Raw genomic sequence first — 24,410 nt, 5'->3', positions numbered from 1 at the left:
AGTATTTTTTTTTCTAAGGAAAATATTTTCAGTTATCTTGAGATGGTGGTAGAAGTGTATTATGCATAGAAATAATTGTAATATTTAAAGGATATATATTTAAAGAGAGCTGACAGTGTGCTGGGCATTTAGTGCCCCGTTTTTAGGGTGAGAAGCTAGGTATAGCTCAACTATCTCAGGGGACATTGGGCCCTCTACTAGCTGGTTTTGTTAGAAATTGACTGTTCTTTCTCCTCCTCTCTGGGACCTACCCGGTATCTTCTCTTCACTAATTCAGATGTTATAGAAGGCAGGGAGAATTGGTGATTTCTAAAAGCCTGTGCTCTTTACCCTGCAGTGTTCCCCAAGGCAAGAAAACAAAGATGTTAGTTACTGGCTTATAAGAGAGAGGGAAAATACTGGGGGAACAGTTACAAAGGAATGATCTTGCTACAGAAGCACAAAAGGTCTAGTGAGAAGTCAGGAGCCATGGTGATCTGCTGTGCTGCCTCTTGAAGTAGTGGCGTGTGTCCAGGCATTGTGGATTTTACCAGCCTTGCATGTGTCCATCACAGTCCTAGAGGTCCACACACCCCTTTCCAAATTGTAGACACCACCTTCAGTTCATGTTGGTATTCTCCAAGGGCCTATGCTTTTGACAAATAGGCATTAAGTCTCTTTACTGCCTTTGAGAATAAGCACTTCCTCAGTTATTCCTGATGGCCATCGGCCAGTTGTGTGACTTTTTAAGTCATTTAACGTTACGAGTTTTATTTTACTCTGGAAAACTGGTGGGTTAGATTTGGTGATTTTTAGTGCCTGTTCTTTTTATTCCAAGATTTATCCCTGTAGTGTAGAGGAAGGATAAGGATAAGTGGAAGGAAGAGGAAGGTGTGGGGAGAAAACACTGGCACAAAAGCCAGTTCTCCACAGGGCATGTGGTGCTACTTATGAACAGAGTGAGAGACCTCGAGAGCTTTCTCCAGAAATACTTCTCCTCCTCCCTGCTTTGATTCTGAAATGTGCCATTGTCTCGAGGTTATTGCCACCTTCCTTGAAGAATTGCATTTAGAGATAATATCCATTGACTTTTGTTCCCTTATTTATGCATTGCTAGTGTGGGTACAAAGCAGATAGGAAAGGCTTCCATGAACTTTTGACTCTGTGACTTTTCAGCAGGGAGGAATGTGGTAGGAGCATAGCAGGACTTGACATAGAACGATCACACCCTCCCTCTGGATCAGGTTGGAATATGTGTGTCCCAGTGGTGACCTGCAAGCTACTGGTCCTGCCCTCACATGGCCATGTGCAATCAGGGAGTATAAGACTAGTTTGGCTCCCAACCCTGATCTTGCGGTGTGACTGTCCAGAAACAGATTTATAGAAAGTATATTTGTGAGTTCTGGTTATTAAGGTCTGTGCCTTATCACCCCGCTAGACCCACAGCATCTTTAATGGTGAGCACCTGGTTTATATCTTCACAGTCCTCAGATAGTTTTAGTGCAGGATCCCTCACACAAAAGTGTTTAGCAGTTAAGCATCAAGGAGGATGGGTGCAATGGGAGTGGTTCACACAGCGGTGGGAGGAATATTTTATCACTGACCTTGCTTAGCATTGCTGGTCCGTGGTGATAAGAAAAATCAAACTGACTTCTAGTCCATTTTATTATTGTTTTAAAATACTCCCCAGAGAATGCAGTCCTTATTAGCTGACGTGGTGTGGACTCCCAACCCCCCAGCTTTCCCTATTCCAGTCCCACATACACCCCATGGATATTTAGTAAATTGTAAATTTTTAGTCAACTTATGACTATTATGATGGTCTCTTAGCTGCTCCTCTTGCCTCTGACCCCAACTTCTTGATTGCCTCCTCCATACTATCAGAAAAATGATTTACCTAAAGGAGATTCTGGCCTCTCTGGCTTGAACTCTAGCCCATCCTCAGAACCAGTTGACAGGGTATTGAATATATAAGGCTCCCAAGGTCTGGTTCACACTGAACTTACTCCTGCTCTTCTTCTCTTCTGCAGTAGCAGAGATCTGGTCATTTTCCACATGCACTGAATTCTTTCTTGCCTCTGTGTCTTGGCTCATGTTCTTGCCTCTGGCCAAAATAACCTTACCCTACTTCTTTATCTGGTTAACTCCTACTCCTCTTTCTTTCATTTATCTATCTAAACTCAGTGCAGTCATTCCCTCTTGCAAGAAGCCCATCTTCTAGTACCTCGTATCTGGTGTGCTATAGGAGTTCCTCTCCCATGACAACAAAGCCATAGTACGTTTTTGTTTTTTGAAATGATCTGGACATGTGTTTACTTTCTAAAAATTTTTACAAGCTCCTTAATTAACATCTGGAACCTCATCTTTTCCAGACCTCTATCCGTAGCAGTTGGAACATAGTCGGTACTCAGTAAATATGTATTGAACTGAATTGTTAAGTCCAACTTTATCAAAGGGAACACTGGTTTCTGGTGTGCAAATCCTCTAACTTCTATGATAAGCTGATGTATACTTTTATATATGTATGTACACACATATATACACATGTACACATCTATACATCTATGCATACATTTATATATCTTAAGGAATTTATATATAGACACATACTTTGGAAGTTAAGAAGATGGTTTTCTATTGAGGCCAGTGGTCCTATTTTTATTAAATGCTTGCTTTTCAGATTAGTGTATATAAACAGTGAAAAGTATTACATTTGAATAATGGTAATTCTACACTAACTTTGTTAATTTATTTTTCAGAACACAAGAACAATGAATAAAAGATTCTAAGCCCACAGCAATATAGAACACAGGCATGTTTATAAAGTGGTATTTTGATAGTTTTGCAAGAATCTTCAAGTGAAAATCATTTGTCTCTAATATCAACCACTCAGAGCCAAATTGAAACAATAGGAGTTTCATTTAGGATCTATAATAGCTGCGGTAGAATAGGACTATAACACTAGTTACTGGAATTATAGAAGGGAATTTGCCGGTACAGAAAGGCAAGACAATCAAATTTTTCAGCAGAAGTAAAACACTAGCAAACTCTTCATTTTGCAAATTGGCAATTTTTTTTGAAGCTCTGACCACTTTATTGGCAATTATCTTGAATCATGTTGCATGTAATTCTGCCTATCACTCTCTTCTAACTTTAATATGTTTGGTGAAAGAGGAATTTATACAGTCATGTTTTTCCCCATGCTTATTTTTCAATCCAAATCTCCCTAGATTTCAAAAATCTAGAGAAAGTTTAAGTTTATAGAGGTAACAGGGGACCCAGAGATATTTTCAAAGCCCCTCCAATGGAATATTATGCATATTTATTTTAAGAGTAATTTTTTCCACCAGAAATACTTGATTAAGGACAATGCATTTCTCAACTTTTTTATCGTGAAAGTTTTTTGATAACCCAGGTTCACCTGAGACTTTTTAAAAAATATAAAAGTTCAAATACTCAAATTCCATTTGAAAGCATATTTTGAAGTCCTTGAATAAACTTTACCTTGGGTTTCCAATGGATCTTAACTAACTGGGTGAACTTTAGTAACAGATATCTCAATTATAAATGCTTTCCTTGGTTCATAAAATAGTTACCACAGATGTCTTTAAAGCATAAATTCCTTAGCATATTTAAAATAGGATTAGGTTTATTAAGAACAATAGTTGAAAAACCCAGAGAGGCTTCAGCAAGATCAAGTTAGCTCTGATAGCCTGGGAAGCAGATGGGTGTGTCATTGCTATAAATAGAGCCTCACTCGGGGTTGGGGAATTCTTGCTTTCTGATTGACATCTGCCTCATTCTGAAAGTGCTTTTGACTGCCAGTGTTTTAAACAGTAGTTGGGTAGAGTTTGAAACTTTTAGCTTCATTTCCTTGCCCATTATTTCTATGGCTAATAGGTCTTTTTCTACCCATTCGGCACACAGAGAAGATGCTTCTGTTAGCATTTTTCTCTAAAGCATACAATATCACAGAGCTTCCTTTGTGGTAATAAATGTTCTTGCTAAGACCTCATCATATAACCTGTCAGTCTGGTTGGATTGGGGACATAAGAAACTTTAAGACCAGTGGCCTTGAATAAATCGTTCAACTCTCAGTGCTTTTACTAACATAGCAAAGATAACTATTGGACCTCCGAAACATTGATCATTGAGGAACGGCAGCATTTGGGCTCTAGAAAGCTCTGAGATAACTTAGATCCCAGCTACCTTGCTGTTTCTACTTCGTGGACATATTTTTTTCCTCCTACAGAAATCCTTTAAGGAAAAAGCCAAACTGAGTGGAGTAAGAATTGAGAAGATAGTTTTCTATGCATGTTTTTGGAGCTACTCTAAAGTTCCAGCCCTAGCTATAACCTTTTTTAAAACAATTTATTATATCTTAAAATATGATTTTAATTGGAGAAAGGAGACTAGGTGAATTCATAATAACTAGTGGGAATGTAAATTTGTCAACAGTCTTATTTTGCAAAGTGGATCAGTGCTGGAAAGAAACATACCAACTCAATTTTTTTATTTTTTTAAATGATATAATCAGTTTAAATACAGTGCTTTGGTTTTAAAATTTCAAATCTGTATTATGTAAGTAGTTACTCATATTATTAATTAAAATTTAATTTGCTTTCAGAGATGTTTAATTTTTGCTTACAGGCACATAACGACTTGAAAATCTAAACAATTATTGTTCATTTAGGAGAGAAAAATACTCCCAACCAGTCTGGTGTGCCAACTCTGTTTTTCTTGGCAGATTCAGTTAGAGAAATTGGTTATTACTGAGTTCCAGAGTATGTTAGGTATAGGCTAGGACTATATAGTTGTCGTGATCTGTGTTCTAAGGCTGTATAGTCTAAAGCCGTGCCTCAGTTGAAATAGAGAATTTGACAGTACGTATAATTTACAAAATGGCCCTGATTGCCATTATATTTGTATAAGCAAAATTAGTCAAGAAATACATTAATATTTTTTTATCAAATTATTTTTTAAATTTTTTTTTAATATTTTTATTTATTTTTTGAGAGAGCAGAGTATAAGCAGGGGAGGGGCAGAAAGAGAGGGACAGAGGATCTGAAGCAGGCTCTGCGCTGACAGCAGCAAGCCTGATGTGGGGCTTGAACTCACGAACTGTGAGATCATGACCTGAGCCAAAGTCAGGTGCTCAACTGACTGAGCCACCCACACTCCCCTGAAATTTGTTTTTTAATGAACATTCATACAGCCTTTCATGTATTCAGCAGACATTTATTAAGAGACTATTGGGTACCACACACCATACTAAAAATAGTCAGTGGGATAATTCGTTGGTCTCTGACCTTGTGAAGTTTATAATTATGTGGGGAGGAGACATAATAATGCACAATTTATATTCAATCATTTCTATAAGAGTAATTCAAAAGGTTATGGAAACACAGTGGAGCCAAGGGAAATCTCTGCCGGGTAGGTGGGAAGGGCAATCTAGAGTTGGCACCCAGAAGGGACTGGAGTGATCCCAGAAGGATCACAGAACTGGAAGGATCAGTGGGACCCTGTGTTGTGGGAGTACATGGGCTACTCGGCAGAGGAAGGTAGACAGCACCTTGCATGCATGATGGGGAGTGGGGAAGCGGCAAGGCTGGGTCAGCAGGTGAGCATGCCACAAAGATGCCCAGTGAAGGGAGCAGGCTGAGGAAGCACCAACCGGCATTCCTTAGTGCCTTGCAGGTCCTGGCATGGGAACATGCCTTCCCAGAGGAAGGGCCGCTTTTTCCTTGCACCAATGTGCCATCGGTCTGCCGGGCTCACCCAGGGGAGGATGCTTGTTCTGAGTCACAAAGAGGTGAAGTACTGACTGGGGGCTGGCGATTTGCAATGGCATGGTAGGAGAGCACTGGGTTGTACTTGTGTTAAGATCAGAACAAGGAGTTTAGGACTTGACTTTGTAGGCAACCAGGATGTTACTGAAGGATTTTGTTTAATGACAGCAACAAAAATGTTAATTAAAGAATCTTACAAAAGAAACATGTTGCCTGTAGAAAATTTAGATAATCAACAAGTTCTCATAATTTTGTAACTTAATGTAACTACTTAATGTAACTACATAATGTAACTACTATTTAACATGTGTCTTCCCAGACTTTCTTCAGTTTCTGTGTACTGCCTTTTAAAACATAAATGAGGTCTTATTGTATACGCTGCTGGTTTGTAATATGCTTTTCCCCGCCTCAAGAACATACTTGAACATAATTCCACATTTCTAAGTCATCTTATATAACATTATTTTTAAATTCTAGCTTGCTATTTAATTATAAAGATGAACCCTAGATTTAATTTAACCAATTCCCTATTGCCATTCTTTTAAATTGTTTTCAGTTATTTTATAGCATAAACTGTATTGGAATGAATATTTGAAAGATAATCTTAATGTTCTAGAAATTAACTTTTATTTAAAATTCCATAAGTTTTTATAATTTTAATAAGAGGAATTTTTAAAGTCCCATTTCTTAATGAAAAAATTTCATCCGTATCACATTACATAACTATAGTCCTGTTGGCAAGTTCTTTTAGTAATGGTGTTTTCTCCCCATTGTAGGTACCTCCCCTGATGAGATTACCTTGATGATATCATGTTCGCTTGCTTTTTGCTTCCATAATACTTGGAATTTTTTTTACCACAAAACTCATAATGCTTCATTATAATTGCCTGTATAATTTTTTTTGTCTGTCAGATTCTAAGTTTTGTGAGGGCAAGGACATAGCTCTCTAGTTTATTACTTCCATTCTAAGCACAAAGTAAGCATTAGAAGATTTTTTTTTAAATAATAAATAAACGCTAAACAGATAGATGGACAAACAGAAGCTGAAAAGCCAAAGCACCAACAAATAAATTACCTCCTTAGGGTCTCCTTTACCTTGTAGCCGTAGTGAATGATGAGTTTCATAAAGGGGGAAATGGATGTAAAGTGAGAGCTACCCTGCATTTAAGAGGGAGGCTGTACGACCACCAGTGATTGTGGTGGCTTGGTGTGCACTTGTGTCTTTCTGTGAAGAGATGGAAGGGTGTCTAGAAAAACTGGCACATGAGTTGGTTTCTTTTCGATTTACCTTGTTCCAAACCAAGGGAGCTATGTATAAGCCTTCAAATGCCTTCCCCCTCATGAAAATGAACATGAAAATAACAATTTTATAACTCAGCCTAGCAAAAAAAAGATACCTCCAACTTTAGCATCTTAAAAGTAGTGTTCACCATCGATGCTGTTATGTGAAGAATAATAGCTGTGTGGAAAAGGTCTGCAAAGAAAGGAATTCCCCTTTCTAAGCATTGCAAAGTTCAACATACTAGAGCCTGAAACTAAGAGAGAGAGTAAGCTCGGGAAGATAGAGAAAAGAAACCAACAGGGACAAAAAGCAGGTAGTCATGTATCCCTAAGAGCTAACACAGTAGCTGATACATAGCTGCTTAGTAAGTATTTCCTTAACAAATAAGACTAAATTGGGATACATTTCTAGAGATTCCAAGAATGTTACGTGAAAATAGAAAACATTTTTGTATCTATGTATTTATATGTAGTTATATTTACATAAAAATGTGAGCACTTCCTCAAGCAGTTGGATTGTCAATATTCCTGATCAAAGAAACTTCTGAATTCCAGGTGTTTTTTGTTTGTTTGTTTTATGGATATTGTGAAGAGCTAGAATCTATAGGATGCTTAGAAGTGTAAGTGGTTCTTCTTTTTGACATGAGCCTCTATAGCCATTTATTTCTTTACAAAAGTGAATTTCTTTGAATTATCTAATCTCATTTCGTATGTATAGTTTTGCGGAAGTAACACATCAAACCTTTTAATCTCTAGCTATATGTTTTACAATGGTATTTTCCATATTTACATGTTAGTAACTTTATTGAGGCCATTTATCTGAAGAGGAGTGTGTTTTCTATTAAAAAGATGTTTTGAAGTATTGTGCCCAGAAGAATTGAGGCAAAATGACATTAATGAAATACATCCTCATATAAATATTATGCCAGAATAAAAACTGGGATCCTAACGGAAGCTTTTCTAGTTATATTTGTCCTGTGGGACTGTACTAATAGCAAGTTGTTAGCAGTTTCTATCATGTGATTGTACCAATAAGCCAAGCATTTAAGTTACTGGGTGTACATTTTCATTAGTACCTGTGAAGGAAGTACCTGGAATTATCAGCAAACAAGCATGAAGACAATGTTTCAATTTTCAGTTGTGTTTCATGTTTACACTTAATACACTTACACTTTCATCATAAGATGTGTGGTATGAATCACACAAAAAAAATATTCTGTCATGATCTTTGCATTGAATCATGTGTTTTGCTGTACCTCCTGTAGCTGTGTGAAACTTCAGATGACCTCTGTGGCAGTGTCATGCCGAGATCAAAAGTAATATGTTCAAGGTTATATGAACCACTGTGGTGTCTCAGAGAATTTATACCCAGAAGCAAGTCTCAGGACAAAATGTCAGGAAGGATTAAGTCCCTATGTATAACAATTCTTTCTTGGCTGCCCTCTTCTGTAACACTCATTATTACCTGAGATAGGCAGAAAGGGAAAGTACAGAGAACATAGGCTATGAAATTTGAAATTCTGCTTAAATTTATTTTTTATTTTTTATTTTTTAGGCCATGACTCTATAGATGTGGAATTTGCTTGTAAATATCACCTTTGTACCATATTGGCCTAACCTTTGTTAGATGGTTTTGCTTCATAAGCTGAAGTCTTAACTTTAATTATTCAAGGAATAGAGATGAGTAAGGTTAGGCTTGTATGCAGGAGTGATGATGACTCATTTTCTGCTCTCCATGGCGACCCTTGCTGAGGGCGTTATTGAAGGACTGCCACAGGTAGCCAGAGACACAGAGGACAAAGGGCATTGCAGCCAGCACAGGGAGTTAGGCTAATTTCTATGTAATAGGAACTCCCATTCGTTAAGAGTTCAGCACCTTCTCTTGCATTCAACAAACCCAGATATCATCAAATAATGAAGATTTATATAAAGTACAGAGTAGCAACAGCAGTATTTCAATGCATAGCAAGTTGTGTTTGCTAATTTGTAAGTCACTAAAAATATGGTTTATCTGTGTTTCTTATAGCATTCATGATAAATATACGATAAACTACTTATTAAGGTCATTTAAAACTCTTCAAAGTAGTATATCATTAGATAAAGAAGCTTTAAATAAAATTTAAGAATACATCTGTGAAACATTGCAGACATGGCAAAATAATATGATAGATGCAGATGTGCTTACTATTAAGAGTAAATGATAAAAGGCACAAGATTTATGCAATCTGAAGAAACAAGAGTAAATGGATATTAACATTTTGCTATTTGTTAGATCCTGTTCAAAAAGTTCCTGTTTCCTTAAATCTTCAACAATACTTAGTGTTACTGATTTGCAATATTTTGCCAATATAAAGAGTATAAATTGCTGTTTCATCATTTTGATTTCTCCCCCCAAAATAAATACCTGACAATGAGCATCTTTTCACACATGTGTAATTAGCCATCCATAGTCTTTTCACATTTTCCACTGCTCTGTTTATATTCTTCTGATTTTTAGGAGTCCTTTAGACATTTGAAGTCCTCATCCTTTGCTTATATCAATGTATGCATCTTTTTTTAATGGCTTCTTCTTCAGAGTTTTAAATTTTAATGGGGACAGATTTATTGATCTTCATTATGTGCTTTTGTTTCTTGTGTAAGAAATCTTTTTCTACCCAATATCTTAAGAATGGTTAGATATATTGTCTTCTAAAAGCTTTACGGTTCTGTTTTTTCACATTACATCTTTATTTCATCTGACTTGGTCTAGGTTCTCTTATCTTTTCCATTGGTCTATTTCTCTATCCCTATTCTAATGCTACACAGTTTTAACTACTACAATTTTTAGTAATTACATTGAAATTAAAGTATTTTGTGTGAAGATTTGATATTATTTTTACATGTAAATATTTTCTTATTTTCTGCAACATTATTAGGCATAGAGGGAACACTGGACCTAACTTTCTTATGCAAACTAGGTCAATGTAAATAATTTATAACAAAAATGGTTGCATAGACCCAGTTACAGGCCAACCATCCATTGACCCATATCATGTGGCAGGCAGTGTGCTAAATGCTACATACATAATTATCTCACAAAAGCCTCATTAGTATATTAATATACCCATCTTCCAGACGTATAAATGAAGTGTTTATGGCATTCAACCTTAGACCTCTTTGACAGAAAACCTATCTTCTTGACCATTATGCATATTGCCCTCTCCTTTGGGCTCCTCTCCCTAGTTTATCTTCCACACAAAAAGAACCTACTGTATCCAACCTGGGTGATTTCACATTGTAGGTGACTCATCCAAACCTCGGCCTCCTTAATTTACCTGACACTGACTTTTCATCTCTAGGGACCTCTGCTCCTTCTCCATTTCAGTCATACATCCCCACAGCCACTCCTTGGGCCCTGTCATCACCCATAATTGTTCCATTTCTGAAACATTAAATTCAAGTATCTCACTCTCTCACCCCAATCTTAGAGGCCTCCTGTTCATTGACCCCTCTGCCACCTTTCTATTGGTCAGTCCCCTCCTGTGTTTTCTCCCTTGGCTAATCAGCTTTGTTTCCATGGCCCAACATGTGAGCCAGTCTTCTGCTTATGTCTGAGTCAACCTGTCTTTACTCATCTAGGTGGATTGTGCAGTCCTGCTGAAGAAAGTCATTCAAGCAAAAGGTTTATGCCTCTCCAAAATGGAGAGATTTATATACCCTCCCTATATCTGGCTGATGCCTACTTACACTTTGGTTTCAGCTTAGAGTCTGTTTCTTCCGGAAGTCTTCTCTGAGCACTTGCACAACAGCATCACACTGTGTAAGAGTGTATGTATTCCTCTCTATCCCTACAAGATGCTAAGTGCCTTAAGGGAAGGGACCTTATCTCTTAGTAATTATTGCACCCCTAATACTTCTCATATTTCAGGACTAAATGAAACAACTCACAATAAGTTAAGGAACCAACCAAACTTACAGATGAACATGTGTTAAATAGCTCTAAACTCCAAAGTAACATATTCATAGGAAAGTACTTGTAACTTCTCAAAAGATTTTCAAACTTATTTGCTCAAGTTTTGTGCAAAATCATTGTATTTGGTCTTAGTAAAATTTGACCAAAACAACGGTGTGTTCTATAAGGATCTTTCTGTTTAGGAGACAGAAAAAGCATTTGGAAGATAATGGAAAGCTTGATATATCTGGTATCCTGGAGGAGTAGCTTATGAGTTTATCTGTTTGAGGAAATAACCCCTATAGAAATCTCAGACTTTGAAATGTGCACTGTTTCTGTTGCTTAGGTGGACACTCTGGATTTTTTTTTTTTTAACTATGTGTTTACTGTGATACCCTCTTGGATGTTTAATTAAACTTCATAACTAAAAAGCACAAGTTACTGCCACAACTTAAGTTTCTCAGTGGTTAAATCAAAGTGCTTGTAAGAACAAATATTATAAATTCTTAAATACTTTAAGATAATAAAAAAGAAATACTAGTTTTTAGCACATAGCTTTATTTTAAAATTAACACTCTCATGAAGTATAAATTTCTCCTGAAAACTAAATCACTCCTTGTCACCAAGTTTTAACCACATGCTAAGCACTGTGAATGGGGTTAATAAAAGAAAGATGAATGATTTAGACAGTGTCTACTCTAAAGACAAAAATAATTATTTTGGGATTTTATAATGAATAAAATATATTTATTCTATATAGAAATAAAAAGAAAGTTACAGAAAAAAAATAGGAACTCTACTGTCACAGATTTTACTCCCTAGTCTCAAAGGGCAAACTGGGATATCCTTACTATTGAAACCTGAAAACAAATTCTGTAACTAGGTTTTTCAAAAGAGTTATAGCTCCAAGGGAGATGGAAACAGGGGCCTTAACAAATGTTGATTGAATTTACTTAACAGAGTTACTAATTAATGTTGCTTCAGAGAGCCAATGCCCAAATACAGATTTCTTTTCTGCCCAGAGTTATGCCAGCTTTTGCCATACTTGAGCTCAGTAGGACCTTTTTGCTCTAACTTTGTTGATATTAGGTATTTGATGCATTTATATTAAAAAATAATTATTTTGGCACATATTGGGTTAAGCTGTCAAAAATTGCCTTTTTGTACTTCAGAAACACTCAACAGCAGCCAGTTCCTATGGTTCAGTCCAGTATATAACACCAAGATGTTGGCAAGGAAAGAGAAGTTTTATTCATTATCTGGGGGAGCTTGTCTTAATTGAGGAGCAAGAAACACATAAGTGAAATGATCAGACTCTGTCCAAGAACTCAGGAGAAGGTCATTTTTAGGGTCAGTCATTTTTCATGTTGTATAAAGTTAGTGAGAAATCCATGGTTTGGTTTTAGAATTAAGTGTCCTATTAGTAGATGATGTGTTATATTCAGGTATTTTTGTAAACTGTAATTGCATATGAGCTTTGTGTGAAGTGTCATTGGTGTATTGAGAAGTAAGGCAGAACTAAAAGTTCTATTTTAGTATGTTTTCTATGCATAATTCTGTTTTTACCAGTGTAACTGCCTTCTAGACGATTCATAACTTCTTGGCACAATTTCTTAATATTTTGACATTTGTATTTTTATTTTTCTTTGAAGGTCCACAGTCTAAATTTTAATAATTACTACTTTTATATTTTTATTATATCCTTAGGATGTGGGTTCTATTTAATTTTTATTATTTTTCAGATGATTGCAAGCAACCATATGTCTAATTATTTAAATAGCTTATTATGCTAAATTTGAACAAGTTGAAACCATAATTCTGATACCTTAGGTTGATGAAAGAAGCTTTTTATGTACAAAAAAAGATAGGAAGCTAAAAATTCAGGGAGAGAATAAGGCTAACCTTAAGGAAAGTAAGAACAATGGGGAGTTGGGGGTGGGGGGTGAGACTAGGAAGAGAATAGATTTTGAATCGATGGGAGATGGGGGAAAAATGAAGATTTTGATGGGCAAAAAAACCCAAACAAAACCTACACTGTCCCTGAACTCAGTATATTCTACTTAACATTTCCAAATATCTTAAATTAGAAGATTATAAAAGACACAAATTTATAAGCTAGTATCTTATTTTTTTAGTATTCCCAATTTATAGGAAGGAGGTAGAATATATACTCCCAGTATAATTGCAAGGCTGTAGAGATTTTGAAATGGAATCTCTGAACTTCCTGGAACAGTTTGAAGGGTCTGCTGTTGCTTACTAGCATTCCCAGGAGAATATTAAAAAAAAAAATGTTTAATGTTTATTTATTTTGAGAGAGAGAGAGAGAGAGAGAGAGACTACGTGCACACACAAGCAGAGGAGGTACAGAGAGAGAGAGAGGGAGAGAGAGAATCCCAAGCAGGCTCTGTACTGTCAGTGCAGAGCCCTACATGGGGCTCAATCTCACAAACTGTGAGATCATGACCCAAGCCTAGATCAAGAGTCAGACACTTAACTGACTGAGCCACCCAAGGCCCCCTCAACTGTAATATTTTGAATCTGATTCTTTCCCAGCTTCCTTGGGGAAGGTAGTGATTTATTCATTAAATATTAAGCTCTGAAATAATCATGTGTAACCTTTCTAGAATCTTCCCTTATTTTTCCTAGTCAACCCAGCATTACACCCTTACTAGGTGATAGACGCGTGTTGAGAACACCATTTTTGGCTTTTAGCTAGCTATGTGCAACTGGACTTGAGTTGTTTCATGTGTAAGGGAAAGTGTTTGACTAAAATATCCTAAGAACTTTCTTTGATAGAGTCACTATTCATGCTAGTGTACAGAGTTCCCACTGCCAGAACACTGGTATTTCAAGAGAATATACAATACAGTGTAGTTTCTCTTCTCTGTCCCTCTCCTTACTATCAATAGTGTCAAGAAAGAACGTTGCTGAGAAGGGGACAATGTTTTCTGTATATGTATATTCTTATGTAGATGTGTTGGTTGTTGATCTTTGGCCCCAGTGAAAAGGAATATCAACAAAAATTTTACCACATTCAAATGTAGATACACAGCCAACCTCCTCCTATGAAACATCACTGTTTTTGAGCAATAGTTATACATTTATTTGATTTCAAACTGAGGAGCAAACATGATTGTCTTGTTTCTTACCTTCCAGTGAGGACTGTCCCATGGGACTGTCTCCCTTCTAGCCGCCTCCTCAGCCACTGGCACATCATATATTCAGCCAATATATTGTAACCTTTGGCTTAATCACCCTCCCCGATGCACTCAGGTATGGTCAGAATAGCAGAATGATGTGGTTGAAGTGATTAAAACTTTCTGCACAAACAACTGCACGTGGCCACTTGTCCACAGAGCCACAGAACTGCATGTGGACGTGTCAGGCACAGAGAGCACCACAGATTGTCGAGTCCAGTGCATGTTGTTGTTGGCATTGAGATTTGGGGCTTTGTCTTTAGAATGTACCAGTGGGACTTATTACTTCCTCCTAGAATTCACCTTATCTTGGAGAGCTCACAATCTTTCCCCACTTGAAGGGCAGTTCTGCCTCCTCTCTTCCTGCTTCCCATGATAACTCTGGACACCCAGCAGGGTTTAGATGACCCCCAAACGTATATTAGTCTGTATAGGAGACCTGTTTTCTGCCATAGTCCTGTTCCCTGCTGGTTGTAGAGAATTACTCATCTTCAGCCAGGGGGACTGAACTAGCAGTTGGTGAATACAGGTTCTGGTTCCAGTTCTGCTTCTAGCTAGCTTTTTGACTTCAGACATTTTTATTGACCACTTTGAATCTTAGTTTTATAAGGTAGAAAATGAGGTGGTTGGAGTAGGTGGTAATGTTCTTACTTTGAAATCGTGTGATTGTGTTCTTTTTCTAGCTTTAAAGAAGATGGTGGAGTTAACTCAGGCTATGTTTTTCAACTGGACTCCTCACACCCCTAGGGGGTGGTTGTTTTTGAGGTTCTGACAAATACCTGGCACATTCTTGTAGAGCTTTGACCTTATTTAAGGATTTTAGGGAAACATTTCTTATCATTGAAATGTACATATTTGATGGAACATAATATTAAATTTGCATGGATTTTATAATAACACATGCAATTTTGTAGTGCTTTTTATATTTGGTAGCCTATAAAATCTTTTTAATAAGTGTGGGGGGGGGACTTTCAAAAGATGTTTCTATCTTTAACCTTTGATTTACTAATACTCCTATAGGTAGTGCCAAAGGTTGACTAGTCAGTGTTTATAAGGTTGGAGAAACATATCTCTATCTGATCCTTGTTTTTGTATGAGCGATGACAATGCTGTTTCCTTCATCTGACTCATCATTGTTTATAAAAGGAAAGAGTAGCCTTCTCTGGGTGAAAATTTTTGAAATCATTTATGGGGGTGTGTTCCCTTTGTGAACAATTAGTTCTTCAGACCGGTTTGTTTTCCGCCAAATTGTCTGTTTCCGTTGTTAACAGATGGTTTCCATTATGAGGCTCCTTTTGCTTCTCTGTGAAGACCACCCCATGAATGAAAAGTGCACTGGTTAGTAGGAAAGGGCCCAAGGAGGTGTGGCGGGCAGGGAAGCCCAGCATCCTAGCTACCTAACTTGCTGGCTGTTCATTCTGCACAGCCTGCTCCTCAGATGTGATAGTTAGATTAGGAACTTCTATCAGGAAGAGCCCAGACGTTAACTTAAAGAGGATTGAGCTGGCAGGGTGCCAGACAGCACTTACTTCACTGTAGCTTTGTCAAAAGCAAGCTTGGAACCAGTGGTGGCTGGTCATGGTGAATTGCTTACGTACCCACAAAAATGTGATTTCCAAACCTGGCTAGGATTTGGAAACCACACCTAGGAAACCTACAGAAACATAAAATACATATTTCAGGGTCCTACTGAAGGCTTTTCAAAAAAAAAAAAAAAACTCCCTGGAAACTTTATTGACAGGCTCATTTTGAAAAATGCCCCACTGGACAAGAGACCAAGCCTAATTATAGTGTATTTGAGTTCACCTGCCTGTTCAGTAGATTATAGGCTCATTGAGGGCAGGAAGCGTGTCCTTGCTCTGTTGTCAAACCACCATGCCCAGAACTTATGTGCCATTCAGGACGTTGAAGGAATGAATGAATATGTTATGCTTGTACTCAGCTTCCCAGGTAAACCAGCTACATTCTCTGACATCTTGTAGAACTAATTATTTTTTAATGTGGCTATGTTTAGATTTTAAATTAGGCCTCAGAGGTGAAAGGCCAGCACATTACTGACAGCCCATTTATCTGGTACACTGCACTCACCTCTTAAGTTTTTGCCTTGGGGAAGCCCTTTGCATTGGGGGAGTGATATCAGCATCGTGTGTAAATACTAAACTATATTGTGGCCATCACTCTTCTTAGAAGCCAAGAGGTTGATAGTGATATAGTAGGCTAAGTTCATTGAAGTTTGACGGTTTATGTGAGAATTACTAGAGAAATGGTTTATTTATGGCAAACTTTCCAATAGGATTCTACTTAGAATTAACTTAAAAAAATTTTTTTTAATTTCTTGGCATGTGTCACTCTTAGTTGCATTGAGTTGAGATTTGAAAGGAAATCTTGCTTCATTCAGATGCCCTTTCACTGCCATATTGTTTTGGAAAACTCTAGTGTTCCATGTAATTATATTGGCTTCAGTTTTATTTGACTAGAACCTGATGACTATTACTGGAATATAATCATAATTTAAGTATTGCTGATTCTTCAGTTTGTTAATTCTTCATGCATAAGATGACTTGGGGACCTTGTCTGATTTAAGACTAAGTATAATGAGTAGTATGAACAAAAGTTAAAGGGTAAAACTGTCCGAACTTTATATATCAACAATGTAGTGAGCTGTGCAGCAAAGCATTTGTTGTAGGGAATGAAACAAGCCAAAATAACATTTGGCAGGAGATCTAATTTTGTCTTAGCCATTTTAATTATATTCCTTTAGATAAAGATAACAGATTATATAAAGTTTTGGGAACTTCCAAGGTTGCTTAACTGTATATGTTGAAATTACATATGATTATTTCACATTTAATATCTGAAGGTAGAGTCATTTTTAATTTTCAGACTTTGCTGAGCAGCCCTGTAACTATACCAACATAGTCATTATAAATGCTTTTCTGGAGCAGAAAGAAACTAAACAACAACGGTCTGTGTTTACCCAAGAAGAAAGAGGCAGCTTTCTGGGATGAGTTGTGATTTGACAATATAATGAATGGAATTTATATTTTTAAAATCAGTTTTTAGAATAGCTTTTGGTTGTTTCTGATTGGTCAGAGTTAACGAGGGAAACTATCCTCCACTTTTGTAGTTTTGCAACATTTTGCATCTCAGAATTCCTGGAAACATGGATAACTAAAGGAAAACGTAAGTAACTAGGGATTTTAAGCCTAAACAAATTTTGAAAGGCTAATCTATAAAAAGCAGATTTACCACCTTCTGCATAATTCTAGATGGAAGGAGGAAGGTCAATGGAGAGAAGTTACAGAGATTTTAGAGTAAGTTTTAGATAGAGTTTGTTAATAAACTACACACAACAATAAGTAGTCATAAGGACGTGTAGTGAATGTTCTGTGCTGGACGTTTTAAAGAAAGGTCAAAACTTGTCAGGAATATTTTATGGGGAGAGAAGAAAACCGACACTAAATCAACACTAAATGGCTATTTGAAATATGAGTATCTGTAAATCTAATTTCTTCTCCATTCTTGATCTCATTTATGAGGTGTGTGTGATGCCTGCTGTGGCGAGAGATTGTGTTAACAATTATATTGATGGTTGAGTGCTGACATGAAGTTTAACCCACTCTCTATTCTTATTTTAATCGCACTTTTATCTATCCATTAATGGGATTATATTCACCTTCTTAGCAAAGTTACCATGTCTTTTTTTTTTTTTTTTTTTTTTTTTCAATAAAAGGAAAGGAGTAAACCATTCGTACTACAGTATTGTAGAACTCCTCTTATATTCAGACATCAGAGGCAGGGGGCAAGGTATCAGAATTCATCATGTCACAGTGGCCTTCCTCTATCTCTTGTATTCTTTGATCTCTACAGCCCTATTGCCCTGATGACAGATCATCCTGAAATGGGAAGTGCTGACCTATCAGAAATAAATAGCCAGAGATTATTCTAACAAATGACTAAAAAATATAAATTCCATTGTAAATTCCTAACTCATCCCCACACACAAAAATATGAATCAAATTAATGCTGTATTTTGAAAGTCACTTACGGCTGAATTCAGGCTAGTAGCAATGTCTTTTTCACTATTACCTGGGCTCAACCATAATTCTTGGCAAAGGTCACACAATTTTGCTTTAGGAGTAAAGTCAGTAACATACCCTATGTTGGTGTACTACTGGATGAACTTCCAAAATGAAGCTCATAGCCAAGAAGAAAGTTATAGCAGAAAAACACAGTAAATGAAAAAATTAGCAGTAAGACTATAAAAACCAAGTTCATCATTTCAAGGACTACTTATTTATAAGTAAGTTTTAAGACACTAAGATCTCATTTTTTGGCCACAGTATATTAATATATGTAATACTTTAAATTTTAAATATGGTTTTACTAGGTCATATGTAATGGGCATTGTAGTCTGTCAAAAAGGATAAATAAGGCAGCATTGTTCCATGCCTTATATTTCACAGTCTTCTTTATAGCCTGGGTATTCCATATGTTAATCCCCAATTTATATTTGGTTGGTGAAATGTCATCAAACTTAATTTTTTCCCCTAAATACTTTATGCATTTTCAACCATTTTCTTAAGAATGACTAACTTGAGCATGTTGGCAATAACAGAACTGTTGTGTCCGTCGGGCACTGCTTCATTTTGTCCCTGTGGGTCTTGGCCAAGGAGACAACTGCAGAGAAGGCCAGAGCCCTTCTGAGAACTTCACTGGGCCCGGTATTTGAGGCCACATCAGTTATTTCAGGTTTAAAACCTCCTGTTTCTTGTCTTCAGCCTTTATTTTAAAATTGGCGTAAAAACAAAATTATCAAGGGAGCATACTAAATGAAATGCTTTCCTTGATCTAGAAATGCTCAGTAAAACTGAGGCTAACCATGACTTTGGCCCCCTGACATGGAATAACTAACTTGCAAACCAGATTCAACTTCAGGGTGCATCCTCTTCTGTATATTGAACTTCTAAATGAGTTGTGTGCATGAGATATTTAGGTTTCATGTAAAATAAACAACAGCAACTTAATAGAAAGTATAAAATAAGCTCTTTCTATACTCAAGGCATCTACAGTGTGTTGAGAGCAAGTCTGATAAACACTTGACTGACAAGAGTTCTCCTGTCAAGTGTTGTTTTTTGGGAAAGACAATAAGGTCTGCTCTTTGTGTACGGGCGCTGCCTTCCTGCATCTGGTAGGGAAACACTCCATGAGAGATGTGGGATTAGCACCGTCCCTTCAGGGGTTCTGTGGCACAAGAACTGAAGCAAAGGGAAGATGTAGTAACTTGCTACATGTCTCAGCAGTTATAGCAGCTAAATTGGGGTGAAGGGCCCAATTCTTTTCAGGCCTTCTGCCCGATGGGTTGATAAGAAAAGTGTTGACTAAAGCTTTTCAGTTCTGTTTAGTTTATGGCCACACTGTTTCCTCCCATCTGGGGTGGTTGTTGAAAAAGGATAGTGAGGACTTCATGAAATTGTTTGTGGAAGCATTTCATGTAGATACTGAGATCCGTGTAACTTGAACAACCTTTTTGAGGTAACTTGGGCATCTGGAACCGAATGACCATCATGCATCCTCCTCCTCTATTGAGCGTGGTGTTTCCAGGTAGTTACAACTTCCCCGTGGTCAATCGTTAGAATAAAAAACCTTCAAGTGTAATAGGCAATGGCTTGAGTTCCTGAATGTGCACCAAATATCATGTTTATGAGTGTTCTGTCTCACAGGAGGGAGCATTTCACCTCTAAATGAAAAGGTGACTGTGAAGTTGTCCATTTGTGACCAATACTGATACATTTAGGCCTGTGTGCAATTGAAGCTGCTGTTCTCAGAAATGAAATATTGAACTGAGGCCTTCATTGCACATTCTGAGAAATACAAAGAAAAAGGACAGATCTGGATTTCAAGTGTTGTTGATGCTATTGGCTTAGACATGTTCCCTTTATTGGGTCTGTTTTGCAAACCTAAATTTGAGCCTGAAGAATTTCTCCATATAAATGTCTTAAGTATTGCAGTGGCACATCCATCACCTTTTTGCTTTTGAATTACAAAGATAACCTTAAGATATGAGCCTTATACTGGGCAATGTGATGCATACACAGAAAGGGTGAGCCTCCTTAGTGATGAAATCAGCCAATGCCCAAGAGGAAAGTAATAGGCAGAAAGGATAGAGTTGATGAAAAAATTGATTCTTTTCCATTAAACTGTACGTGATGTGTTTTTTATGAAGCAGGCATCGGCTGAAAGAAATATTTTTTCAACTACGAAGAGATGGATGGTGAGGGAGAGCAAAAGTATGTAAGGGATCAGGGGATAAATATGTGTCTTATTCCATTACTTTCTCAAATAATGAGAAAGTTCAAAAGCATTCCATTGTAGTTACTTCACATGTTTACTTGGCCTTTGTTGTTATTACAACTTTTTAATGTTAATGATGGCCTTGTTTTTATTTTAAAGTACATTTGGACTTCACGCGTCATTATTCTCTCAATTCCAAAAGTTGTGTTGCTTATTTTCAGGTTTACCAAAGATGCAGGTCATTAAGAACTATACTGGGACACCACCCCCGGCTCTTCATGAAGGACCCCCGTTACATATCCAGGCAGGGGATACGGTTGAACTTCTGAGAGGAGACGCACACAGTCTGTTTTGGCAGGTACTATCCAAATTACAGTGTTTGTTTTTGTTTTACTCGATGATTTATTACTGCTTAAAGAATAAAGCTCTTGTCTTTAGGAATTGATTGCATGCTTTTAGCTTCAGAAATTTTACATGATGTGGGGGAAAATATCTTTGATTAGCCTTCCTCATATTTACCAATGCCAAGTGGCAGTGAACATTAGAACGCTAAAGAAAAATAGGATCAGTGCTGTGGATCATAATTACCATTTTTATTAAAAATTCATACTTTGCCAGAGCATTTTTTCCAAACCTAGGACCTGTGGGTGTGATCTAATTTGCACTGCTTTAACATATTAACAGTTCATTTCAAGGGAACTACCTAATTAGCTTGCCAGTGGCCATTTCTGGCCATACTTGATTTGTGCCTACCCACAGAAATCCCTGACGTTCTCAGAGGTGCTCTGGGCATTATTCATGAAATGTATGAAATGTGAAAAGTAAGTGAGCATGTTGATGTTTGCTGGAGATGAAATCTCTCTTGTCCGGTTAGCCTATATTGGGTTTAAGGATTGTGTTAACTGAGGAAAATATGGGCTAGTGTTAAGAGTTGTTAAAGCTAGATGGTAGGACATTGCTGTTCGCTAAAGTATTCGGTATCTTCATGTGTGTTAGAAATATTTCCCAGCAAAATTAAAGAGTTGGTTAAAAACCAACTAAAAACCAACTGTGCTGAGGGAAAGGGGCATGGGCTCAACAGAAAGATTAGCACACTTGAGTGAAATTTGGCCAGGGGGAGAGAGAGAGAGAGTAGGGAAGGACTGGTAGATAATAATCCATTGTACACCTGTATAAATGATGGCTATTTTCTTTGCTTAAAACTATTTTATGGTCTGCCATCTTGTTATAGATGAATGCCCCTAGATTGAACATTAATCTACAACCACTGTAGCCAATGCTGTAGCCAATGACTTTTCCAAAACTCCACTCTTCTTAATATCCTACCCTCTCATACCTCATCCTTCCCCAAACAGGAAGAGAGAATGTCAGACTGAAATTCTACTAACTCTTCAGTCCAGTCCTGCACATCCCACCCCCAAAACATACCTACATGTGTACCTGTAAGGTTTCTGTTATTCAAGACTTACTTTCCTTCTTGGGTTTTTCATCCCACGTTTCATCAGCTGGTTCTTAATTCCTACATTTTCAACTTCATTCTCTCCACTAGCTCCTTTTCTATGACAAATAAATATGCTCCTCCCATCTTAAAATACATTTACTCAACTTCTGTCTGGTTATGTTAGTCTCCCTCTTCTATTCTCAGAGCTAAGCTTTGGAGCACCTGGGTGGCTCAGTTGGTTGAGCATCAGACTTCGGGCTCAGGTCACGATCTCACCATTTGTGAGTTTGAGCCCTGCCTCGGGCCATGTGCTGACAGCTCAGAGCCTGGAGCCTGCTTCGGATTCTGTGTCTCCCTCTCTCTCTGCCCCTCTCCTGCTTGTGCTTGCTCTCTCTCTCTCTCTCAAAAATTAATAAACATTAATAAAAAAGCTAAGCTTCTTGAGAGAGTAGCCTATACTTGGTTTCTCCCTCCTTCTACCCTGTTTATAATATAGTCTGCTGCAGAAACTACTTCTTGGATCACTAATGCCACTTAAAAAAACAACAGTGTTGCAATATATAATAAAGTGCACTTATTTAAAGTGTACAATTTGATACGTTTTGACAAATGAATGTACAAATCAAAATGTCACTGATCAAGATGATAAAAATCAGCCCCCAAAGTTTTTGTGTGCCCCTTTGTAATTTCTCCTTCTTGCCTCTACCTGTTGTCCTTCCTCAGTCCCCAGGCAAGTACTGTTCTGCTTTCAGACTATGAGTTTGAATTTTTTTTTAATGTTGTATAGTACATCATATAGTATATTCTTTTTTGTATGACTTCTTTGAGATTAAACCATGTTGCTTTGTGTAAGATCATTCTTATTAAAAAAAAATTTTTTTTAATGTTTACTTATTTTTGAGAGAGAGAGAGAGACAGGGTACGAACAGGGGAGGGGCAGAGGGAGAGGGAGACACAGAATCCGAAGCAGGCTCCAGGCTCTGAGCTGTCAGCACAGTGCCCGAGGTGGGGCTCAAACTCACTAACTGTGAGGTCATGACCTGAGCCAAAGTCGGACACTTAACTGAGCCACCCAGGCACCCTAATGGCTCTTATTTTTAAAAACCGACTTATTGATTGTATTATTGGCATACAAAAAGCTATACATATTTAATGTAAGCAACTTGACAAGCTTGGAGATAAGTATAAATCCTTGAGGCCATCACCACAATTTATGCCATAAATCTATCCTTTACCTCCAAAAGTTTCACCCTTCCCTCTTTATTTATTTTTGTGATAAGAATAATTACCATCTAGCCACTTAGCAAATTTTTAAGTATATAATGCCATATTATTAAATACAGACTCTATGCTGTGCAGTAGATCTCTAGGACCTATTCATCTTGCATGACTTAAACTTTGTGCCCTTGGACTAAACTTTTCCCATTTCCACTTTCCATCAGCCCCTGGCAACCACCATTCTGTTCTCTATTTTTATGAGTCTGACTATTTTAGATTCTTCATGTAGACATAGCCAAGACATGGAAGTATCCTAATATCCCTCAGTATGATTAATGGATAAATAAAATGTGGTATGTATACACAATGGGATATTATTTGACTTCCAAAAGAAGGAAATCCTGCCATTTGTAAAATCTTGGAAGAACTTGGAGGAAATTATGCTAAGTGGATGAAGTTTTTTTTCTTTTTATTGCTTATTATTATTCCCTGTATGGATATAGCACAATTTATGTATCCTTTAGCCTACTGATGGATTTCATGTTATTACCAGTTTTTGGCTATTACAAATTAAGCTTCTATGAACTTTCAAGTATAAGTCTTTGTATGGACATATGGTCTCATTTTTAAGTAAATACTGAAAGGGGAATGGGTAGATGATATGTCTTTTCTTTTTTTCCAAAGGTGTTTTGGCCCTTCTGGGTGCTTTGTATTTCATATGATTTTAGAAACATCTTGTCAATTTCACCAATACAAGCTTTCTAGGATTTTGATTGAGATTGTGTTGAATTATAGATCAATATAAGAAAACTGACATCTTAACAATATTGAGTCCTCTGACCATTCAATGTGGTATATCTCTCATTTATTTAGGTATTTGATTTCTCAGCAGTGCTTTATAGTTGTTAGAGTGAAGGAAGGATATACACATCTTTTGTCATATTTATCTCTATTTCATATTTTATTTGATACTATTGTAAATTATGGTTTTAAATTTCAATTTTTGTTTATTGCTAGTGTATAGAAATACAATTGATTTTTATAAATTGATCTTTATCCTGCAAACTTGTTAAATTCACAGGAAATTTTTTTCTATAAATTCTAGATTTTTTTTAAATAGACACACAGTGTCAGTGAATAAACAGAGTTCTATTTCTTCCTTTGCAATCTGGATGCTTTCTATTTCTTTTTCCTGCCTTGTGACAATGGCTAGAATCTCCAGGAAATGTTGACTAGAATTATGGAAAAGGTATACTTGCTTTATTTCTGATCTTAGGTGG

At 37.0% G+C, this 24,410-nt stretch overlaps 1 protein-coding gene across 6 annotated transcripts in view; it reads left to right on the top strand.

Moving 5' to 3' along the window:
- The window catches only part of VAV3 (vav guanine nucleotide exchange factor 3), a 468,861-nt gene that overhangs the window by 383,590 nt on the left and 60,861 nt on the right, over positions 1 to 24,410 (top strand). For all 6 annotated transcript variants that reach the window (XM_042953185.1, XM_042953183.1, XM_042953186.1 and 3 more), the window contains one exon: positions 20,693 to 20,829. In XM_042953185.1, the coding sequence (XP_042809119.1) occupies positions 20,693 to 20,829 (137 nt within the window). The remainder of the gene's footprint in view (positions 1 to 20,692; positions 20,830 to 24,410) is intronic.

This window comes from Panthera leo, chromosome C1 (genome assembly GCF_018350215.1).
Source record: "Panthera leo isolate Ple1 chromosome C1, P.leo_Ple1_pat1.1, whole genome shotgun sequence".
Lineage (NCBI taxonomy): Eukaryota > Metazoa > Chordata > Mammalia > Carnivora > Felidae > Panthera > Panthera leo.
This window is presented reverse-complemented; position numbering and strand designations above follow the sequence as displayed.